The following is a 23,248-nucleotide window of genomic DNA, read 5'->3' as shown; positions in this document are numbered from 1 at the left end:
TGAATGTATGTCTTTAGTTCAAATCTTTTCCCTGAATGGGTTTAATAAAAAAAAAAATTCATGTATATGAATGCCTACTTGATATCTCTAGTTGAATGTCTGCTACGTATTGGATATCCAATAGGCATCTCAATATTCAAAACGGAACTTTTAATTATTTCTCTAAACCTACTCCTCCCTTAATGTTCCCCACCAGTAAATAGCCTTAGTTTTCTTATCTGTAAAAAGGGGATTCATGAACTTTTAATTATTTCTCTAAACCTACTCCTCCCTTAATGTTCCCCACCAGCAAATAGCCTTAGTTTTCTCATCTGTAAAAGGGGGATTAAATAATAGACCTGCTTCATAAGGATATTACAAGGATGAAATAAGACGTATGCTAAGTGCTGAGCACAAGGCCTGGTACAGAGTAAGCCACTCGGTAAATATTTTTCACCCTTATTCAACAAATATTTATCCAGTACCTACTTATTGACTATTGTTTAAAGTATTGGAGATAAAGCAAAACACATTGTTGCTGCTCTCGTGCACCTGACATTTCTAGCACATCAGATGACAGTAAAAGCCCTGAAGAAAACTAAGGTAGGGGAAGCAGAGCTGGAGCACTAAGGGAACGGGTACAATTTTAAAAGGACAGTCAGGAAAGGCCTCACTGAGAGAGTGACATGTGAGCATGGACCTGCAGGAAAGAAGAGCAGGAGCCATGTGGACATCCCGGGGAACGGCATTCCAGAACTGGAACACAGCGAGTGTCAAAGTCCTGAAATAGATGGGGTCTAGCACATCTGAGGGGCGGCAAGGAAGCCGATTCTAAGCTTTCCACGTCCTAGGCAATGGCATACTCCTGTACATCCTTTAGCAGGGTGCTGGGCATCCAGTCAGTATTTACTGCCTTGACTTTGAGTCCTCAGACCATCTGTCTCATACCTTGTGAAAAATTCTGCTCCTGAGCCAAGATTTCATTTCGTTCTTCCAAAATCTGCATCAGGGCAGCTTGGAGTTTAGGAGGTAGAATTTCGTCCTCATCAGATACCTTAAGAGAAGAAATTGAGATTTTTTTCATGAGCTGTGAGAAAGTCTCCAATGTACACTAAGTCCCCAAAATTCCACAGGCGACTTTGTATAGATTTTGGCTAAAGACTCAGTCTGAACCTTCCTTCCCTACATTGAGCAGAATTCAGTATGGTGATGGTACACATATCCTAACTACATTAAGAAAATAAATAATATGTCTTATGACATTTTCTGGCACCTTTCCACCAAGTATCTCTCACCTGCAAGCCTTACACTGCATTACAAGGGTCATCCACAAATAAGCAGTGTTTCAAACGTTATGAGCTAATTGGTTTTGAAAGGAGACGAAGTCTTGGGAAACATTCTTTTCACCATGTGTTCAGTGCTCACAAACTTATATACAGGTTCCATACAGGGCGCTTGCTCCAAGAAGGCTTTGCTAACTCTCCCTTCCACTTTCAATACCCACAGTAAATGACCACTTTTTCTTGCCCCTACTGTACCCTGTAGAAATTTCTATGACACTGTTTCTAAAGCTTTATAGATATGTCTGCTCTCCCTTCCCATCATTAGATTATAAGGTCTGAGGGCTCAAACTGTGTCTTACTCACTTTTAGATTTTAACAGAGTATCTAGAAATAATCAGTGCTGAATGCTTGTTAAATTCAATTAAATTAGAGCCTTATACACCAACCCATCTGGATGTCAAAGAAGGGTTACCTCTTTTGATAATGACATTTAATCTCTTTCCTCCTTCCTTCTTTGGGAGAGACAGCTATAAACCTAACCCAATTTTCAGGTCAATCCTGTATGATTGGGCATGGTGTCAAGTATGTGTAGGAACTAAAAGTCTTGCCTGAGTCATCTTCTCTAAGTACTTTCACATATTTTCTGTCCAATTATCCCCAAACATCATGCAATCAGCTCATTTGTCACTTACCTCCTGTAAGAACTTGTCTGCACAGAGATCAACTATCAGCACCTATGGGATCAAGGAGCCAGGTTGGTTAAACCAGAGACATTCACAGAGACATACATTAGGCACTACTAGATCAGGAAGAATATGTTGATTCTCTCAAGCAATGGAAATAGTGTTAAACAAAATTAAGTTCAGGGGCGCCTGGGTAACGGGCGCCTGGGTAACAGGCACCTGGTAACACAAAAATCAGCTGTGTTTCTTTCTTTCTTTCTTTTTTTTTTTTTAAAGTTTTATTTATTTATTTGACAGAGAGAGACACAGCGAGAGAGGGAACACAAGCGGGGGAGTGGGAGAGGGAGAAGCAGGCTTCCCGCGGAGCAGGGAGCCCGATGCAGGGCTCGATCCCAGGGTTCGATCCCAGGGCTCTGGGATCGGGATCACGACCTGAGCTGAAGGCAGACGCTTAACAACTGAGCCACCCAGGCGCCCCTCAGCTGTGTTTCTGTACTCTAAGAATGAACTATGTGAAAAAGAAATTAAGAAAACAATCCCATTTTCAACTGCATCGAAGAGAATAAAATACCTAGGAATAAATTTAACCAGGGAAGCAAAAGATCTGTACATTGAAAACAGTAAGCACTGATGAAAGAAACTGAAGAACACAAGTAAGTGGAAAGATATTCTGTGCTCACAGATGAGAAGAAAATTGTTAAAATTTTCATACTACCTAAAGTAATTTACAGATTCAATGTAATCCCTATCAAAACCATCAATAAAATGATAAGAAAACCTACAAAATGGGAGAAAATATTTGCAAATTATATATCTGAGAAGGGGTTAATATTTAAAACATATAAAGAACTCATAGAACTCAAAAGCAAAGAAAAACAAACAAAATGCCAAATAATCCTATTAAAAATGAGCACAGCAGGGGCTCCTGGCTAGCTCAGTCAGTGCAGCATGTGACTCTTGATCTCAGGATCTTGAGTTTGAGCCCCATGTTGGGAGTAGAATTTACTTAAAAAAAAAAAAATGAGCAGAGGAACTGAATAGACGTTTTTCCAAATAAATGCAAATCGGGCAAGAGGCACATGAAAAGATGCTCAACATCACTGATCATCAGTGAAATGCAAATCAAAACCACAGTGAGATATCACCTCAATCTGTCAGAATGGCTATTATCAAAAAGACAAGAAATAACAAGTGTTGGTGAGGATGTGGAAAAAAAGGAACCCTCGTGCACGTGCACTGTTGGTGGGAACGCAAACTGGTGCAGCTGCCACGGAAAACAGTATGGAGGTTCCTCAAAAAATTAAAAATAGAACTACCATGTGGATGTGATCCAGCAATCCCTCTTCTGGGCATATATCCAAAAAAAAAAAAGAAGAAGAAGAAGAAAGAAATTACTATCTTGAAAAGATATCCCCACCCCCATGTTCCCTGCAGCATTATTTACAAAAGCTAAGATATGGACACAACCCCAGTGTCCTTTGGTGGATGAACAGATAAAGAAGATATGAGATTCATATATATATACATATATATATGTAATGTATATATATATATATATGAATATTATTCAGCCATAAAAACGAAAAAAATCCTGCCATTTATGACAACATGGATAGACCTGGAGGGCATTATGCTAAGTGAAATAAGTCAGGCAGAGAAAAAGAAATAATGTATGATCTCACTGATATGTGGAATCTAAAAAAACTGATACAAAGAACAGACTGGTGATTGCCAGAGGTGGGGGGGTGGGCGGTGGGCGAAATGACCGAAGGTGGTGAAAAGGCACAAACTTCCACTTGTAAGATAAATAAGCCCTGGGGGTGTACTGTGCAGTATGGTGACTCCAGTTAACAATACTGTGTTGTATATCTGCAAGTTGCTAAGAGAACAGATCTTAAAAGTTCTCATCACAAGAACAAAAAATTGTAATTATGTGAGGTATAGCTTCTTGTGGTAGTCATTTGTATAAAATCATTATGTTGTACACCTTAACCTTAATACAATGTTATATGTCAATTATAGCTCAATAGAAAGAAGGTGGGGATTAACACAGCAGAGTAATGGGAAAGAACAATCTTTTCAATAAATGGTACTAGGATAGTTGGCTATCCATATTAAAAAAAATAAACTGACCCCTACCTCCTATCATATACAAAAAAAAAAAAAAAATCAGGTCCCGGGATTCAGAATAAAAAATTAAAGGCATAATAATAAAGCTACCGGGCGCCTGGGTGGCTCAGTTGGTTAAGCGACTGCTTTCAGCTCAGGTCATGATCCCGGGGGCCTGGGATCGAGTCCCGCATCGGGCTCCCTGCTCTGCGGGAGGCCTGCTTCTCCCTCCCCCACTCCCCCTGCTTCTGTTCCCTCTCTCGCTGTGTCTCTCTCTGTCAAAACAATAAATAAAATCTTTAAAAAAAAAAAAAAAAGAGATGATATTCAAATGGCCAATAAACATAGAAAGATGCTCACCCCCAAGAGTAATCAGGAATGCAAATTAAATCACAACGAGAATACCAAGAGTCAGACGCTTAACCAACTGAGCCACCTAGGCACCCCTGAAACAATTTTTTTTTTTTTTAATTCATGAGAGACAGAGCGAGAGAGAAAGACAGAGGGAGAAGCAGGCTCCTAAGGAGCAGGGAGCCCGATGCGGGACTCGATCCCAGGACCCTGAGATCATGACCTGAGCCGAAGGCAGACGCTTAACCATCTGAGCCACCCAGGCGCCCTGAAACAATTTTTTAAGTTAACCCAGAGGAGTTCTTGTGTTTGACTTAAAATGGACAAAAAGACCTACCCTTCGGAGTAACACAACAATGAGCCCATGGCACACTACTGTAACTAAGATACAACTTTGGATTCACGTTTACTACAGAATTTTTCTCACTTTAATAAATCAATACAAAAACATGATAGCATAATATATTGATAATAATTATGTATTAATATTAATGACAGCTCCATCATTCTTCCTTTTTTTGAAAGATTTTATTTCTTTGAGAGAGATCATAGAAGGAGAGGGAGAGGGAGAATTAGACTCCTCGCTGAGCGGGGAGCCCCATACAGGACTCGATCCCAGGACCCTGAGATCATGACCTGAGCTAAAGGCAGACGCTTAACTGACTAAGCCACCCAGGCGCCCCCAGCTCCATCATTCTTTAAGGTGATTTGTTTTCCTTTGTCAGTGCCCTGCCTTTTCCATAGGTACTATTTCTCCCATCTTACCTCTTCAATGGGTAGGTCCTGGAGCTGTGGTAAGGAGCAAGACAGGATTCCAATAAGGAATGGGGTGGGTGAGCACACGATGTCAATCATAGACGCCGGGAGGACTGGAATGTAGGTATGCTGCCAGGTGAATGGATACAATGTGGCGACCACAGCATGGCCACATTTGGACAGGGTGCTAGTAGAGAAGAAAGCCAATGGTGTCACATACTGAGCGACACATGCGACACATGCGGAATGGTCCAGATATTATGTTACAGAATTACAAACTGGCGCTGCTTAGTGATCAGTGATCACAGATCAACGATGCTGTGATCACTCATTAATTTTTAACAGTTTGTTTAAATTTTTAACTTAATTTACTGAAAAATTTTAGTCTTAACCAGCTTTTTCCCATAATTTATGGTTGCTAAAAATTAGTGTGTACTCAGAAAAGCAGTACCAATTTTTAAAAAAAACTCTGAGTATAGTTGATGCACGTTATATTATTTTCAGGTGTGAACATCATGATTCAAAGTCTCTGTACATTATGCTATGCTCACAAGGGTAGCTACCTTCTGTCACCACACAACGCTATTACACTATCATTGACTATATTCCCTATGCTGTACCTTTTATTCCCATGACTTATTCATTCCAGCAATCTGAATTGTTTTCAGCAACATGAATTTTGTTTTTTGTTTTTTTTTAATTTTATTTATTTATTTGAGACAGAGAGAATGAGAGAGAGAGAGCACATGAGAGGGGGGAGGGTCAGAGGCAGAAGCAGGCTCCCTGCCGAGCAGGGAGCCTGATGCGGGACTTGATCCCGGGACTCCAGGATCATGACCTGAGCCGAAGGCAGTTGCTTAACCAACTGAGCCACCCAGGCGCCCCAACATGAATTTTGAACAACAGTTTAAGTAAAACACATTTAGAAAGATAAACCAATTGCAATCTCAAAGTCACTGCTCTAGCCTAATGCAAACAGCTTTTGGATTATTTACCATTTGGAACTGTCCATGTCACTATGGTCTTAGGTAACTGAGATCTACAGTTTTTGAATATGCCCAAATTTTAAAATAGTGAGAACAAGTAAAATACCAGTAGGAAGTGACATATTCTACACATTTCTCACCTTAGGCTTTTGGCAACAAAGATTACCCTCCGTTCCAACAGGAGGGAGGCACAGACCCGGATGAGATGGCACACACTCAGGCACTTAAAGAGACATTCAAAGTCAACATGTTCCAGTCGGGAATCCAGTGGTCGGCAGAGCTCAATGGACTGAAAAATTAAAGACTTTGAATCAGGGGAGTTCAGACTGGAAAACATCCCTAACGACATCATCAATGGATCCCGTCATTCTTTTACAGGTTAAATTCAGGATAGAGGTTTTGCTACAGAGCTTGTGAAGCTGCCTCCACTAATCCCAAGACCTAATATCTTATTATATGATTTTTTTTAAAGATTTTATTTTCTTTTTTTTTTTTTAAAGATTTTATTTATTTATTTATTTGACAGCAAGAGCAGGAACACAAGCAGGGGGGAGCGGGAGAGGGAGAAGCAGGCTTCCCACCGAGCAGGGAGCCCGAGGCGGGGCTCGATCCCAGGGCCCTGAGATCATGACCTGAGCCGAAGGCAGACGCTTAACGACGGAGCCACCCAGGTGCCCCAAGATTTTATTTTCTTAAGTAATCTCTACACCCACCGTGGGGCTTGAACTCATCACCTCAAGATCAAGAGTGGCATGCTCTACTGACCGAGTCAGCCAGGTGTCCCCTAATACCTTGTTTCCACGCTGTAAATTTCTGATAAAATTTTTTATCCCAGGGCGCCTGGGTGGCTCACTTGGTTAGGTGTCTGCCTTTGGCTCAGATCATGATCTCAGGGTCCGGGGATCGAGCCCCATGTCAGGCTTCCTGCTCAGCGGGGAGTCTGCTTCTCCCTCTCCCTCTGTCTGTTGCTCCCTGTTTGTGCTCTCTCAAATAAATAAATAAAATCTTCAAAAAAAAATATTTTATCCCACCTGACAATAGCATGTATAATCTTCATTTATCACACTGAAATTATTAGGGAGGGGCTCAATCAATGAGAGACCAAAAACCTCTGGCTCCTGGGTCTAGGCTCAACTATCTCACAGATCAACTGGACATTTCTCCAGTGTTTTGTGGTACCAAAACATATTCTGCACAGTTTACGGAAAAGGGAAAATTATGCCGTGAGGCTTCTGGAAACTTTGCCTATTAGTGTAAGGCATGCTTTTTGGTGTCTATCAGACCTTTTCAAAATGAGCTAACTTACCCCATCGCCAGCCCCAGGGAGGTAGCTCTTAACTGTGATGGTGCGTCCAGGAGCTGGGAAAGGAGCTTCCATGACACTTCGCATGAATGGGTAAACCAGGGCTGGAGACATCTCTCTTCTCTTCTCTACTTCGTCCAGAATCTGCACATGCAACGGATGTTATTTTTTTAGGGACTCAAAAACATAAGGAACTGCCAAACATGATGCGCAAACTTGAAAATCACACCAAAAGATTTTAGGACAGATAAGCTTCCGCAACGAATAAACGTTCATTAAAGGCATCATATCTCTTGGGGGTATCTTGACATCCCCCAAAAAAGTTACTCAAATAAATCAACTCATTTTTAGAAGAGGAGCCCCTTTCATCTGACTCAGGTAAGGGCAGAGAAGGTGACACTGACAATTATATCTTGTTGTGTGGGGTCTGGGAAAGGCAGGAGACAAGACGAGCTTCCGGCCATGTTCTCCTTGAAGCTGGGAGGTTTGGCAAACCAAAACGAGGATGGCATGACAACAGCGTCTGGATTAGAGACGTGAATGTAAACCCTCAAACCTACGGCTCTAATCTCCTGCTGAGAGCCCATCCTAAAGTAGTATGTTAGAGTCTACGTCACTAAACATTGCCTAGTGACATCATCAGAGACGAAAACTTACTCAGAGCCCAGAAAGCACAGCACCTTCCCCAGGGCTCATGCTGCACTCACCTTGGAAAAGAGGTTGAAGCAGCCGAGGCGACTGACCATGCAGTAGACCTCAGGGAGTCGCTTCCCTCTGCCTTCCGGCTAAAAGAAAAGACATCAAAGCCAACCATGACGCAGCACAAGTCTGTTCATTGGAACTATTAATACTCTCTTAGTGGCCTTCAGTACAGACTAGAAACCAAGGTTCTCATCCTCACTGAACACCAAAAGATGGGAAAACATTAAAATATGATACACAATTTATTCCAGCTTTAGTGGAGGCATTTAAGCAAGAAGAAAGTAACTCAGAGCTCCCGCGATTGGCACACGGTAGTCCATCCCTCAAACAGACCCAGACTGATATTTAGCCACTCTGTCATTGGTTTCTTCACCTATTACAAACAAATAAAAAAGAGGCAAACAGACAAATAAATAAAGTAAGTCCGTACCCCTCTTATTCTGAACACTGTGGCTAACTCCAAGCTTGCTGTTACTATTTAAAAGCTAACATAGCTTTTTAAAAAAGATTTTATTTATTTATTTGAGATAGAGAAAGAGAGAGCAGGAGCATGAGTAGGGGTGGCTGGTCAGAGGGAGAGGGAGGAGCAGGCTCCCCGCTGAGCAGGGAGCCCAACGAGGGGCTGGATCCCAGGACCCTAGAATCATGACCTGAGCCAAAGGTAGACGCTTAACAACTGAGCCACCCAGGTGCCCCAACATAGCTTCTTTTTTTTTTTTTTTAAAGATTTTATTTATTTATTTATGAGAGACAGAGAGAGAGAGAGAAGCAGAGGGAGAAGCAGGCTCCCAAGGAGCAGGGAGCCCAATGCGGGCCTCGATCCCAGGACCCTGGGATCATGACCTGAGCCGAAGGCAGACGCTTAACCGTCTGAGCCACCCAGGCGCCCAACATAACTTCTTTAATACACAGATCATTAAGCAGCCCTTAAACTCATCCAGAAATAGGCTTTCTGAAGTTCCTAGTCTGACTTGACCAACCTGACCTGTAGCACAAGTCCGGTACTTACCAAGAGCTTCTTACAGTAACCAAACCACCGGCTCCCATCTTCACCAGTTAAGACAAAGGAGAATGTTTCACTGAAAAAAAGAGTCAATGGTTTGAGATCTAAACAGCCGCTTATGACATTCTTCATGGAACAGACAACTGAAAATTACTGTCCGACAGTCATTTTGCAATGTGAGAGGGGGCATTAATACTACATTGATTGCGAGTCACCTTCCTCCCGAGGGAGAATGTCCAGGCCTGAGAACGTCTTGCCTGGCACGCGGGTGAGAGTGTACGTACAGGAGACATGCTGATGCCGCCACGTGCTTTTACATTCTTAGTCACCCAGTCTAGCTGTTAGTCAAGCCTACCTTCCTTTTAGTGAATATCCAACTTAGTCTAACATTTAGGTAAGCTTGGATAAGCTCCTTTTCCCTTCCAAGTTCTTCCATTTAGTTCTGAGGGGTCCTACGGCACAGGGAGAGGCCAAGGATTACATCCTTGACGTAAAAAAGCTAATAGGAAAATTACCCACTCCTTGCTGGAAACACAGGCAAAAGCTCTGCATAGGTAATTTTCAAAAAGAAGACCGGAGGAAGAAATTCATTAATAATCAAAGGAATCTAAATCTGAAAAGTGAATATATATGTCTCCATATGGGCAAAAATAAAGATGGAAAGTACGCCAAAATACTGAGTTACTATCTCTGAGTACCAAAATGCCAGTGACTTATAATTTCTGCTTTCTATTTACTCCTCTGTATTTTCCGAATGTTCCAGAAAACCCTATATAACTGGCTGGGGAGGAAAGCCAGCTGTGGAGCAGCCAGGCTGGTGTGAAACGAGGCGCCTGTGCCGTGAGCAGCGCATGCGACAGCAGGAGAGTGTCAGGACTGACGGCTCAGAGAGGACAGAGGCCATCAGGCCCAACCGGTTAGGGGGCACTGCAGCTCAGATGGGAGGCGACGTGACGTGGAAGGCAGAGCAGCCGCTCAGGCCACAGGGGAGGCCGTGTGCCAGCAGGGCACCTGCATGTGACGAGCTTCCCAGAGTCACGCTGTTCAGTCTAAATAGCCCAGTCAATATTTTTAATCACAGTTCTGAACAAAGCGGGTATCTACTGACAAGCAGGATTCAGAGATGAGGACTGTTTATTGACTGAACACGGTTCCCTGGAGATCCCAGGAAGAAATTTTTTTTTTTTTTTTTGTGAGAGAGAGAAAATGAGAGAGAGCACGAGAGGGAGGAGGGTCAGAGGGAGAAGCAGACTCCCTGCCGAGCAGGGAGCCCGATGCGGGACTCGATCCCGGGACTCCAGGATCATGACCTGAGCCGAAGGCAGTCGCTCAACCAACTGAGCCACCCAGGCGCCCCCCCAGGAAGAAATTTTTGATCTTCCCTTCTCAGTACACTCACACCTCCCAATCTGGAGCCTCCCTTTGTACAAGATCCGCAGGGGAACGTACCACCTGGGCTTCCGTCCACTTGAAGGACAAACAAGGTGCAGACACTGCTCTACCTGTTCTACCTCCCTCTAAGGAGAGTCCCAAAGCTAAAGTCTTCTTTCCTTGTTCTGTCCGCTTGGTGGCATTTCTGATTGTATGTGAAATGGAACGTTTCCCCCGCCCACAGAACTGGTAAACTACAGATTCTCAAACTTGTTTTCCCTTTGACACTGAAACTATTCCGTGTTTTTCTTTTTTGTACTCACACAGGAAATGTTCTAATTCCGTTTCTTCCTTTCCTCCCACAGCATCCTTGACCTGCCACAGTGTCCACGTAACTTTAACTGCTGGCTATACCCTTTTCACAAACATTCTGATTCTACTTCTGCAGTTCCAACAAATAGAAATCAGACAAAGGAGCCTATTTACCTCTTGAGTTCTGAGGTTGGCACCCAGTCCTTTGAGTCGGGAAAACAAAATTTGGGGATAACTTTGAGCCTCTCTTCAGTGTCTTTGGACTGCTTAAAGCCATGATCACCCTGAAAAAGATAATGTTTTAGGTGACAAATATTCTATGTAAGTGGAGACCAGAAATACAAACAGCCTAGTCTCGGGAAAAGAGGTCTCTGAGAAGCCTAGGTAGTCATCTCACCATGGTTTTTTGTTGTTTAACTCGACAGGAAGGCCAAGACCAATAATCACTGAAGATGCACAGAGAACAGAGTTACTAAGAATAAAGAATCTGATTTTTACATAGAAATGGTTACTTGTGGGGATCTTATAATCTGATGCAAGAGGTGACTGAAAATAGTTTCTAGTCTAGAGATAGAATCTTAATTCAGGATTCACATACTAGGGCAAACACGATATTTCTATGAATCACAGGACATCAAATAAAAATCAATTCTATAATATGCTGATAGCAAAAACCCAGATAGCTCCAGATACCCTCTGATCAATATTAATCAAAGATGTTCTGAAAAGGCAGGTGAATGTTATTTAGAAAAGATACTATTTTTAAAATCTACCCCATATAGAATCATTTCCCTTAGCATATAATCTTTTCTAACTAATTACTGGTTTGCAACTTCCTATAAAATTTTAGCATGGAAGACCCTTCTGCGCAAGTCCGATATTGTACGTCAAAGAACAATCTAAAATTAGTTATACCAAGAGACCTTTAAAAATTAGTACTAAAACAAGCAGATAATAAGTCTAATAACCATATTACTTTCATGTAACTAATATAATGTATCCTTTAATTTAATTTCTAAAAAGAACATGCAGCCATTCTGAGTCACTTGAATATTAAGCTCTTCAGAAATGGAAAAGCATTCATTTCTTTAAAAAATGTATTTATTTATTTGACAGAGAGAGAGAGAGAGAGAGAGAGAGCCACAAGCAGGGGGAGGGGGAGGCAGAGGGAGAAGCAGACTCCATGAGGAGCAGGGAGCCCGATGTGGGGCTCGATCCCAAGACCCCAGGATCATGACCTGAGCCGAAGGCAGACGCGTAACCAATGGAGCCACCCAGGCACCCCTGGAAAAGCATTCTAACAAAATTTTAGTTGTCTCATATTCTGTTATTTATATATATATATATATTTAAGATTTTATTTATTTATTTGACAGAGAGAGACATAGCGAGAGAGGGAACACAAGCAGGGGAAGTGGGAGAGGGAGAAGCAGGCGTCCTGCCGAGCAGGGAGCCCAATGCAGGGCTCGATCCCAGGACCCTGAGATCATGACCTGAGCCGAAGGCAGACGCTTAACGACTGAGCCACCCAGGTGCCCCTATTTTTATATTGTTAAATGCCAGACAATCATCTTCACCTAAGATTCTCCACAACACAATGAAGAGAGACTTGATCAGCTCTTTCCCGCCTTAACTTATAGGAGCCTAATGCACAAAGATGCTGAGTAACTTGGCTTAGAAACATCCCTGAATCCCTGCCAGAGTCAACTGGGTCCTTAGCTAGTTCTGAGTCTATTAATTCAGGCTTTGTTGAAAACAGGTTCAACCTCAAGCTTTCTCTCTGCAAATGTAAGACTAATTGAAAATAGGGAAAAACTGAGCTCCTCTTTACGGGGAATCTGATTCCTCAAGACTATCTGGATTACATTATTATGACTTGTACGGCTCAGTGTTGTGACACTGTGCTCTCAGGCTACATTGAAGAATTTTATAAGAAGTTAAACACTGACTTATTTACAGTAGGAATGTTGTTGAGCCCTTTTTTTTAAATGAAAGGCCACACAGGAAATCTCTCTTAGATTCCATTCCAATATAGCTGTGCTTCACTAGCTCTTTTTGGTGACACATGTATCTCAGGGTCTAAACCCCAAGTCCTAAAGCAGCTGAGCAGATAACGTAAATGACAGAAGTGGTCCAAGCAGTAAGATGGAGCGTGAGTGAATGTCCCAATGCAAAAGGGCCACTCCTTACCAAGGCCAGCTACGTCATCCGCAGAGCAGAGTGCAAGACAAACTGTGGAGCCCTTGTTCAAAAAGCAGGAAAAATTAAATACAAAATAAAATACAAAAATTTTTCTTTTCTTCTAGGGTCTCTCAACTTCTAGTGGGATTTCTTTTTTTTTTTTTTTTTAAGATTTTATTTATTTATTTGAGAGAGAGAGAATGAGAGAGAGCACATGAGAGGGGGGAGGGTCAGAGGGAGAAGCAGACTCCCCGCTGAGCAGGGAACCTGATGCGAGACTCGATCCAGGGACTCCAGGATCATGACCTGAGCCGAAGGCAGTCGCTTAACCAACTGAGCCACCCAGGCGCCCTCTAGTGGGATTTCTATTTGCTATTTAATATTATGCTCCCTGAGGCATAAGGTAGGAAAAAAAACCCCAAAGAATATTGTTACTAATGGATACCATTTATCAAGTGCTTACTATGTGCCAGGACCTGCATTAAGCACTTTACATACGTTATCTCATTAAACCCTCACTAATAACAGATAACATTCGATAGTGCTGACTATATGCTAGACACTATTCTAAGTGCCTTATACGGCTCATTTAATCCTCACTACAACTCCGTGGCACAGACACTATGATGATTATCTTCATTTTACAAATGAAGAAACCACGGCACAGAGCACTTAGGAATGGCTCAGGGTCACAGAGCTAATCAGTGGCAGGTGCATTGTTGGCCTAGAGTCCATGCTCTAAACGGCTACCCTATTCTGCCATATTTATCGTGCTCCTCATTAAGAATGAGAAAACTGAGGCTTTGCAACTTGCTAAAGGGCGCTTAGTAAACAGCAGAGCAAATAATAAAAAACCAGCTTGGATAATGAGCTTTTCTTTTTTTTGCCCTTGTTTGTAGCTCAGGCCTGACAGGAGATGTCATTAGACTCACCTACCAGATCCCACAAGAGGTACAGTAGTGGTAAAAGCTGCTTCAGATCACAATAAAAAGAAGAGAGGAAATCAAATACCCACAGAGACGCAAGAATATTCCCGAATGCCTCTTGGTCTCCTCACACCTACCTTGCTAGGGAACTGCTGTATGACTTGGGGAATGTAGCTTATTTCTGATGGTTTCTTCTGTAGAGACACCACCACAAAAAGTTCAAAGAGCTGCTGCTCCTGTAATTCAATGAGATCCCTCTCCAAGGTCTGGTAGTGAGGATTCCTCTTGGAAGACTGTTGCAGTTGCGCTAATCGCTTGTGGCGATCTGCAATGAAACCAGGGAGCGCTGTTTCTCCGTGGTGGCCCCGTCTGCCCTCGGGCGACCTCTGTCAGTCACTGCTGACTGCATGCTGCCTAACCGGTGCCGGCCACACGGACAGGCCTGGGAGGGCTCTGACATCCTCGGGGGACAAGGGCAGATTCTCACAAGCGCCCAGGGGCCCTGTGGTGGCACTGACAGTCCATGTCCCAACCCATACTCTATGTGTGTCCCAACACATATTCCTATGCTGTCCCATCTTTCATGACGTAACACCGGGTTACGTGGAAAATGTCAAGTGAAAGCACTGGCCTGACAGCAGACGCCATTGTTGGGACCATGAAATCACACGCACGTGTGTGTGTGTGTGTGTGTGTGTGTTTGTGGGGGAGGGAGATTTGATAAAAGAACTGAGTCCAATAGAGTCCAAGTACATAAGGGATGAGTCTGATATAATTAAAACAAAAACTCTCCTCACATTAAAGAAACTGTCCTTTTTTCCCTTCTCTCCTTGGCATATATTGCCAATAATGGACATACGCTTATATCAAGATATGGTGCTAAATGAAGAGGGAAAAAATGAAGCAACAGAAGACATCTATTAACAGACTATTTCACAAAAGAATGAAATTACGGAAGCATACTAAATACTTAAACAATATGAGCAATTCCACTCAAAACTGGATAGCATTTAGCCTTTATTCCCTTTTTTTTTTTTTTTAAGATTTTATTTCTTTATTTGACAGAGAGAGACACAGCGAGAGAGGGAACACAAGCAGGGGGAGTGGGAGAGGGAGAAGCAGGCTTCCCTCGGAGCAGGGAGCCCGATGCGGGGCTCGATCCCAGGACCCTGGGATCATGACCTGAGCCGAAGGCAGTTGCTTAACCGACTGAGCCACCCAGGAGTCCCCTAGCCTTTATTCTCATATATCTCTAAATTGTGAACAATTTGGGGTAGTCTCCTTTAGGGGAAATGCAGTAGTTGCAGAAGAAATAGTCTAAGTGTCCCAGAGATTTGATTATGGTCATTCTGAGCCGTGATTAAAAGACACATCCTCTAATGGTTTGCTTTTCTTTTGAGATAGGATGCAGTCTGCCCCCACAGAAGTTACACTACAGATCAAATATTAAGAACACTTAAAAATTCATCTCAGAACGGCTCCCTGGAATTATCCAGTACATGTAGTGCTCTAGGCAAAACTTTACTGACTCCGAAGGTCTCAGTTCAAGTCAAGAAAATTTTAGGTCCTGTTTCTCAGTAGTAATAACTTTAAATTCGTCATCTTTACACATCCAAGCTGAACCTGATGATGACTTAAGTTTCACCTTCAGTCAGGCTACTGAATCAAACTCCTGAAGCAATTCAGGCCAATGGAGAGAGCACATGACTATTAATCATAAGATGAGAGTATCAGACTTGGAACTGCCTGGTACTCAGCTTGGATAATTCATGTCTCTGACTTTTCCCATGCCTCAATATGTCGGTCAGTTAAACAGGAACTTATAATTTGCTGTGAAAATCCATTAGATGAAGGCTACAGAGCGCCACAAAGTGCTTGAACAAATACAGCCAAAAATGCATGGCAGATTCTATATTCTAACAGAAAGTAAATGGCACAATAATTTGAAATATAAATAAATGCCTCTGAATAAGAAACAGATCGATGTTTCCCGTCTCGATGTCAGATATCGAAGTTAAATAAGTACACGTGAGTGACTATGGAAAATCAGATATTTAGGGCGCCTGGGTGGCTCAGTCGGTTAAGCGACTGCCTTCGGCTCAGGTCATGATCCTGGAGTCCCTGGATCGAGTCCCACATCGAGTCTGCTTCTCCCTCTGACCCTCCCCCCTCTCATGTGTTCTCTCTCATTCTCTCTCTCTCAAATAAATAAATAAAATCTTTAAAAAAAAATCAGATATTTAATGGTATTTGTCTCAGAGGATGAGTCACATACTCTCTTTTGGCTGCTGGGAAGCTACTGCATATATGTCTGAACATGCAGCCCCACCGCTCCCCTAGAACATTCCATCTTAAGAACCAGACTGTCTCATTCCAACATGGGAGCTTTTTAACTCTGTCAAACATCTGATGGCGTACTGTGTAGTTCCCCAAATCTCAACAGGTCCTTACCATGAAGAAATCGCCTACAAAATAAAGTTCAACGTGGGAAAAACATGCTCAATCACAAAGGAAGGTGCCACTCCACCCATAACCATAAGCATCACGAGAAAGGGAGCAGCCCCATTGACTCACTCACTCTTTGGCAGATACTCAGCATCACTTTCGTTCCCACTGGTTTCACCTGGAAAGAGAGAGAGAGTTCCTAGTTGTATTGTCCAACAGGAGCAAGTCCATAGGGGTGAGGACAGTGTAAAGCCTGCATTGACCTGGAGACTTGGAGTCAGGAGTATTAAGGATGCTGAGCCTTCCTCCAGACCACTTAGTTACAACAGGGTCGGGCAGTCACGAAAGAGAACAGACAGCTCAGAGAAGCAACTAATCCAACCTGGCTTCTTCCCACACCCCGTCTCCCTCCCTCCTCAGTTCCCAGCTCATCCTTAATTCTATGAAGTCTGGTTCAGAGTAGATTCTATTTCTACATTCCTTGCCTTGTCTTTATATTCCCAAATAAGATGCCAAAGGAAGACACCAACCGGGCTGAGTAAAAATCTCAACACAGAACCAACTTACGAATTTAGAGTCATAGGAAAATGTGGGGCTCAGAGGGATAACCACATACATTTATGAAGAAACATACCTCTTTTATGAGGCTTCTAAGCTACTTCTAGGCCAAACTCAGTGTTTCTTTACTCTGAATTCTTACAGTACTCAGACAGCTTTCAACTGCTCTTATTTTCCCCAATCAGATTTTAAGTACCACCTAGTCACCCCATCCCTCCCACCCCACCCCCCACTCCAGCAACCCTCAGTTTGTTTCCTGGTATTGAGGAGGGCACATTCTGCATGGAGCACTGGGTGTTATGCACAAACAATGAATCATGGAACACTACATCTAAAACTATTGATGTAATGTATGGGGATTAACATAAGAATAAAAAAAAAAAGAAAAGAAACCAGATTTTAAGTACTTGGTGCTTTGGTGATAAGGAGTTATGCATTTATAAGGGAGTGTTTTGTACCACAATGCTAAGCACATGGCTAATTTACTTACACACACACACAAAGCTTTCTGAACGAGAGAATGAAAAATTTCTAGATTAAGTCTGAAAAGTTAAAGTAAAATTTAAAAATGTACAGAAAGGGAAAATCTTTCTGTAATTTTCCTCCCTTTCCCCTTTCTTTCTTTCTAGACACTTCCATAGTTTCCTAAGAGGTGCCTGGTGCTAAGGACACAAACAGGACTTTCTGCATCAAGAAAAACAAGGCTAGGAGTCATAAATGAAAAATGCATATGAGTTTAACTATATAAAAATGTGAAATTTCTCCCTAATAAAAAATTACTAAATTTGAAAAGCAAACAATGAACTGGGAAGATATTTGTAATACACATTGCCGACACAAGGATAAATTTCTTCACATTCAAACAGCTGTTACAAATGAACAAGAAAAATTACAGCACAACAGAAAAATGAATAAAGGGTAGGAATAAGCAATCCATAGAAAAAGATTTATAACGTTGATAAATATGGTAATTGTCTAAATTTATAATTAAAGAAATGTAAATTAAAATAAGTTCCAATATTCAACCATGCTATTGGCAAAAATAAAAAGCTTTATATAACATAGTATTAGTGAAAACTATGAGAAGAAAGTCATTTTCAAATGCTGTTCATAGAAATGTAAGCGGTTACAATGTGTGGGACAATTTGGCAGCAGTTATAAAAATTTTAAATGTACATGTTCTTTGGTTAAGTCCACTGCTAGAAGTTATTCTACAGATGTATTCTTACCAATATACAAATATATATACAAAAAGATGTATGATGCAGTATTGTTTGAAGAGCAAAAAAATATATATATGTATAACTTCAAATCCATAGGTCAAATAAAATGTGAAAGAACCAAAATGTCTCCCAGCTTAAATAAAATCCTTCTACATCCATACAATGAACTACAGTACAGCTATGTGGATCTATATGTGTTCATACTGAAAGAACTCTGAAATATACCACTTTTTTTTAAAATGTATTTATTTACTTATTTTATTTATTTATTTTTAAAGATTTTATTTATTTATTTGACACAGAGAGAGAGCAAGAGCAGGAACACAAGCAGGGGGAGTGGGAGAGGGAGAAGCAGGCTTCCCGCTGAGCAGGGAGCCCGATGCGGGGCTTGATCCCAAGACCCTGGGATCATGACCTGAGCCGAAGGAAGATGCTTAACCAACTGAGCCACCCAGGCACCCCTCACTTTTTTTTTTTTTTTAAACAAGACATACAAAGTCTGAATGGTATAAAAAATTATTTGGGTAGAAAAATACTTACATGTGCATAAAATTTTCTGGGAGTAGTAGGAGGTTTGGGAAGCTTTGGGTTTTCATTTTTTCTTATTCTTTACTAACGTAAGTTCTTGCCGTACTCATTTAAATTTAATAATAAGGAATAAGAGAACATTAAAAAATGCTGCTTCTTCATAAGAGATGTAACAGAAAAAATAACTATTTAAATATTGTATACTGTATAGGTTTTGGGTGGGGGTTGGATTTTTTTTTTTTTTTTTTAAGTAGGCTCCACGCCCAAACATTGCGCCTGAACTCATGACCCTGAGATCAAGAATTGCATGCTCTACCAGACTGGGCCAGCCAGGCGCCTCCTTTTTTTTAATTCAAAAAAACCCACAACTTTAAATTAATTAATTTATTTAAAGTAGGCTCCACACCCAATGTGGGGCTTGAACTCATGACCCTGAGATCAAGGGTCACACCCTCTACCGAATGAGCCAGCCAGGCGCCCCCAATTTTTTTTTAATTTGGGTATAGTTGACACACAATGTTACATTAGTTTCAGGTGTACAATATAGCGATTTGACAAGTGCATACATTATGCTCTGCTCACTGCAAGTGTAGGTACTATCTCATTGGGCTTTATAACTTCAAATTAACCACCGTGATACTGGAGCTAGGAAGCATTACTCAGTATGAAGGAACAAACACTGTGAACTCCTGAGTCCTGTCTGTGTCCTTAGCATCAGGCACTTCTTAGGGGCCTATTAAGTATCTGGAAAGAAAGAAAAGAAAGGGGAAAGGAAGCAAAGGTAATACAACTGAAAAAAGACCCTACCAAAGCTCATTTAGGTAGCTTTAATATATTCACATCTGTCGGTTTTGATGATCTGCATTCCAAGACACTGAATGAAGGTGAAGGGGTTTATAAGCCAATAGGAAAATCTACTGAGAATCTGTAGGGATCAAAAAAGAAATAGGTTGTCCCTTCTTTATATGTGACTTCAACACCAAAATCATAATGATAGAATTGAAGAAGGTCAATAAATCATTTTATAACAGCTGATAACTAAAAGTTAAGAAATGTTTAGGTTGGAATAGATTCAGTAAAACCTAGCGTGTACTGACAAAGTAGGCAAATATAATTATCTGGTTCTACTAGTCACTGTTGATCTACAACAAAAGCTTAAGGAGGAAAAGAAAAACCTGAGAATGTGACTATGGAGCCAGGAGATCCTCAGGCATGAGAGAAATTCCTCAGACCCACTAGAGGAGCTGGTCCCAGAGACTGGGTAAATGCATAATTTCTTTGAGCCATGCAAAAGAAAAACACAGTTGTGGGGAAGGGTTACAATTTAGGAACTGCTCCTTTCTTTTTTGTTTTTGTTGTTGTTAGAAGTTTGCCATTCATGCTGTTGAATTTTTTTTTTTCAGTAATGATACAGTGAAAAAAAAGGGTTTGGCTCTTCAAAAACTTATCTTAGAGCCAAATTTACTAAAATGTTCCTAATCCTTAAGGAATAAATAAGGCATACAAATAGAATAAGAGATCACTGAGAGCCCATTTAGCAGCATACCTCGACAGTGTAGTTGTTAGTAGACTGCTATTAATCTGGGAAAATGGTAAAGTTTTGTAAGAATTTGTCCGGGAGCCAATGTCTTGAAATTTTACATAATTTGCAATTTACAATGTATTTCCTTATCTAGAAACAGTGACAATAATGTCTGCCACATAAGGCTATTGAGAAAATTAATGATAATGGGTCTGAAAGGGTCCAGCATAATATCTGGCACCAGTTTTCATCTTCTGTATCTAGTTCTGAATTACACAAATACAAAGTCTTTGACAATATCCTTGTTGAGGATAAAAAATACACACGGAGAAGAAGTAAACTGCTAAAAATCAAGGGTTATGAGAAAAACTGATAGTAACTGTTGGTGACAGAAAAGGGTAAGATTTCATGGTACCATGCTCCTTCCTTCAAATGGACACTTTCTCCTCTGGTTCAGCTTCTTCCTCTGTAAAATTAGGATAGTCCCTGCCTCCTAGTTTTGTCGGGTGTTGTCCATGAGATAAAGTACGTAAGGAAACTAATACTTCATTCTGTAAATGGTACCTGTTAGTCACAATACCCAAAATTATTTTTTCTGCAGAAGAGAAGATTATAACATGTTTTGATAACTGCTTTTGAAAATATGGAAATTTGAAAAAAAATATGAAAACTTGTATCTAAAATGGTGACTAGCTGATTTTAGAGTAAGGAAAAAGAGTCTTAGATTGTAGCATGGAGGATTTTATTTTCAGATAGTAATTGTTGGAATGCAGAATAGATTTTCAAGGGAAATTAAGAAATTGCTGTCTTTGGACGTCTGCAAAAATAGGAAACATTCTTCTGTGGTATGACTTGGCTGTTGTTTCTCATTTGACAAAAATTGCTAAATTCTACATATTCTTTGCCAGACAGCCAAGTTAAGAATCTTGCGTCAGTCTGTATAAAATTTTAATAGCTCACTATGGATGTCAAAGTTTCTTTTTTTCTTTTTTAAAGATTTTATTTATTTATTTGACACAGAGAGACACAGCGAGAGAGGGAACACAAGCAGGGGGAGTGGGAGAGGGAGAAGCAGGCCTCTCGCCGAGCAAAGAGCCCGATGTGGGGCTCTCCCAGGACCCTGGGATCATGACATGAGCCGAAGGCAGATGCTTAATGACTGAGCCACCCAGGTGCCCGATGTTGAAAGTTTCTTAAGACAAGTTTTGGGGCGCCTGGGTGGCACAGTCGGTTATGCATCCAACTGCTGGTTTGGGCTCAGGTCGTGATCTCAGGGTTGTGAGATAAAGCCCCGCATCTGTGCTTGAGATCCTCTCTCCCTCTCCCTCTACCCCCCTCCACCCCCCGCTCATGCTCTCTCTAAAATAAAAAATAAGGGTGCCTGGGTGGCTCAGATGGTTAAGCATCTGCCTTAGGCTCAGGTCATGATCCCACAGTCCTGTGATCGAGTCCCGCATCGGGCTCCCTGCTCCTTGGGGGAGGAGGCTTCTCCCTTTGCCTCTTTCTCTCTCTCTCTCTCTCTGTCTTTCATGAATAAATAAATAAAATCTGTAAAAAAATAAAATAAAATAAAATAAAAAATAAATCTTTAAAAAAAAGACAATGTAAGTTTTCTCTAGGCATCTGAAGGATAAAACTACTGAGCTGAGTATATGATTACCAGTTGAGCACCACATACCTGTGGTCTATATATATCTAATATGCTCATTTCTCCACTAAAAGAGTCAATCCTGATAAATGACCATAAATCAAAGTAGGATTACAAAATAATGATGCAATTTGCCTATGAAAATTAGGTTTTTTTTAAAAGAAAATTAGTCTTACTGGTTTCTAATTATTTTTTAACATATTTTTATTTATTTTTTAAGATTATTTATTTATTTATTTGACACAGAGAGAGAGAGAGACAGTGAGAGAGGGAACACAAGCAGGGGAAGTGGGAGAGGGAGAAGTAGGTTTCCCGCTGAGCAGGGCCCCCGATGTGGGGTTCGATCCCAGGACCCTGGGATCATGACCTGAGCCGAAGGCAGACGCTTAACGACTGAGCCACCCAGGCACCCCATTAACTTATTTATTTTTTAACGTTATTATTACTTGGCACAGAACTAAATAAAAGGGATTTGAGGAAGAATAAGAAACAATCCCTTATCCTAAAGAAGTTATGTTGAAGTGGGATAGGAAAGTAAACCAAAAATTGTAATTCACATAAACATTAAGTTATACGATTCTCCCCTCAAATGCTGATAGCTCTGGATAGCTGGAACAATTCTTACCTTTTGAGGGAGGTACATCTTTTCCAGTGTATGGGTGTAACTTTACCCTCTTTTTCCCTCTCTTAGATTCAAATATGTCAGCAATTTTCAATACAAGCTGAAAGAAGACCAACAAAGTACAAGTTAAAACCAACATCAACTTCTTTTTTTTAAAGATTTTATTTTTAAGTAATCTCTACACCCACCTTGGGGCTCGAACTCACAACCCCCAGATCAAGAGTTGTACATTCCACTGACTGAACCAGCCCATGCTCCCACTTTTTCTTTGTAAAGATTCAATACCAAGTCTTGATGATATTAATTAGTGATTCCCATTCAGAGAAAGATCCATTTTATAAATAATAAAAACCTTTACATTTTAAAAATTTGGAACCTAAAATGATCTTTATTAAGATAATATGTTGTTCTAATATAAAGTCCATATAACATGGGTAAGAGAAGGAGGAAAGGGTATCTCCTTTCCAGCAGAACCCAGCACAGGCTCTTAGAGAGATTCCTTGTCACTCTATGTCACAACATGCAAGAAATCTGCCTACTGCACTCTTACTTGTTGACCAAGCCTTCCCTATCACCCAGAGTAGGAAGAGGAATATGCATTCCACTTGGAAGCTAGGCTAAGGCTTAGTTATTTCTTTCCCAGGAATTCTTCGCAAAAAGAAGATAATCATGCTGACAAAGATTTTGTCCCAGCAAATACTCTCTTTACTACTGGGAGCACCAATATTATAATTTATTTTAGAAACGTCATAAAAAT

At 41.1% G+C, this 23,248-nt stretch overlaps 1 protein-coding gene across 2 annotated transcripts in view; it reads right to left on the bottom strand.

Annotated features, from left to right (window-relative positions):
- DENND2C (DENN domain containing 2C) overlaps positions 1-23,248 on the bottom strand; it is an 83,557-nt gene that overhangs the window by 8,086 nt on the left and 52,223 nt on the right. For both annotated transcript variants that reach the window (XM_034990237.1, XM_034990238.1), the window contains exons 6-16: positions 22,495-22,591; positions 16,524-16,568; positions 14,083-14,270; positions 11,013-11,122; positions 9,162-9,231; positions 8,158-8,235; positions 7,454-7,594; positions 6,288-6,436; positions 5,171-5,348; positions 1,955-1,996; positions 928-1,033 (exon numbers count right to left, since the gene is read on the bottom strand). In XM_034990237.1, the coding sequence (XP_034846128.1) occupies positions 928-1,033; positions 1,955-1,996; positions 5,171-5,348; positions 6,288-6,436; positions 7,454-7,594; positions 8,158-8,235; positions 9,162-9,231; positions 11,013-11,122; positions 14,083-14,270; positions 16,524-16,568; positions 22,495-22,591 (1,204 nt within the window). The remainder of the gene's footprint in view (positions 1-927; positions 1,034-1,954; positions 1,997-5,170; positions 5,349-6,287; positions 6,437-7,453; positions 7,595-8,157; positions 8,236-9,161; positions 9,232-11,012; positions 11,123-14,082; positions 14,271-16,523; positions 16,569-22,494; positions 22,592-23,248) is intronic.

The sequence above is a fragment of the Mirounga leonina genome, unplaced genomic scaffold (assembly GCF_011800145.1).
Source record: "Mirounga leonina isolate KUSES-001 unplaced genomic scaffold, KU_Mleo_1.0 Mir_507, whole genome shotgun sequence".
Classification (NCBI taxonomy): Eukaryota; Metazoa; Chordata; class Mammalia; order Carnivora; family Phocidae; genus Mirounga; species Mirounga leonina.
The sequence above is the reverse complement of the archived record's forward strand: the minus strand, read 5'-3'. Positions and strand labels throughout refer to the sequence as shown.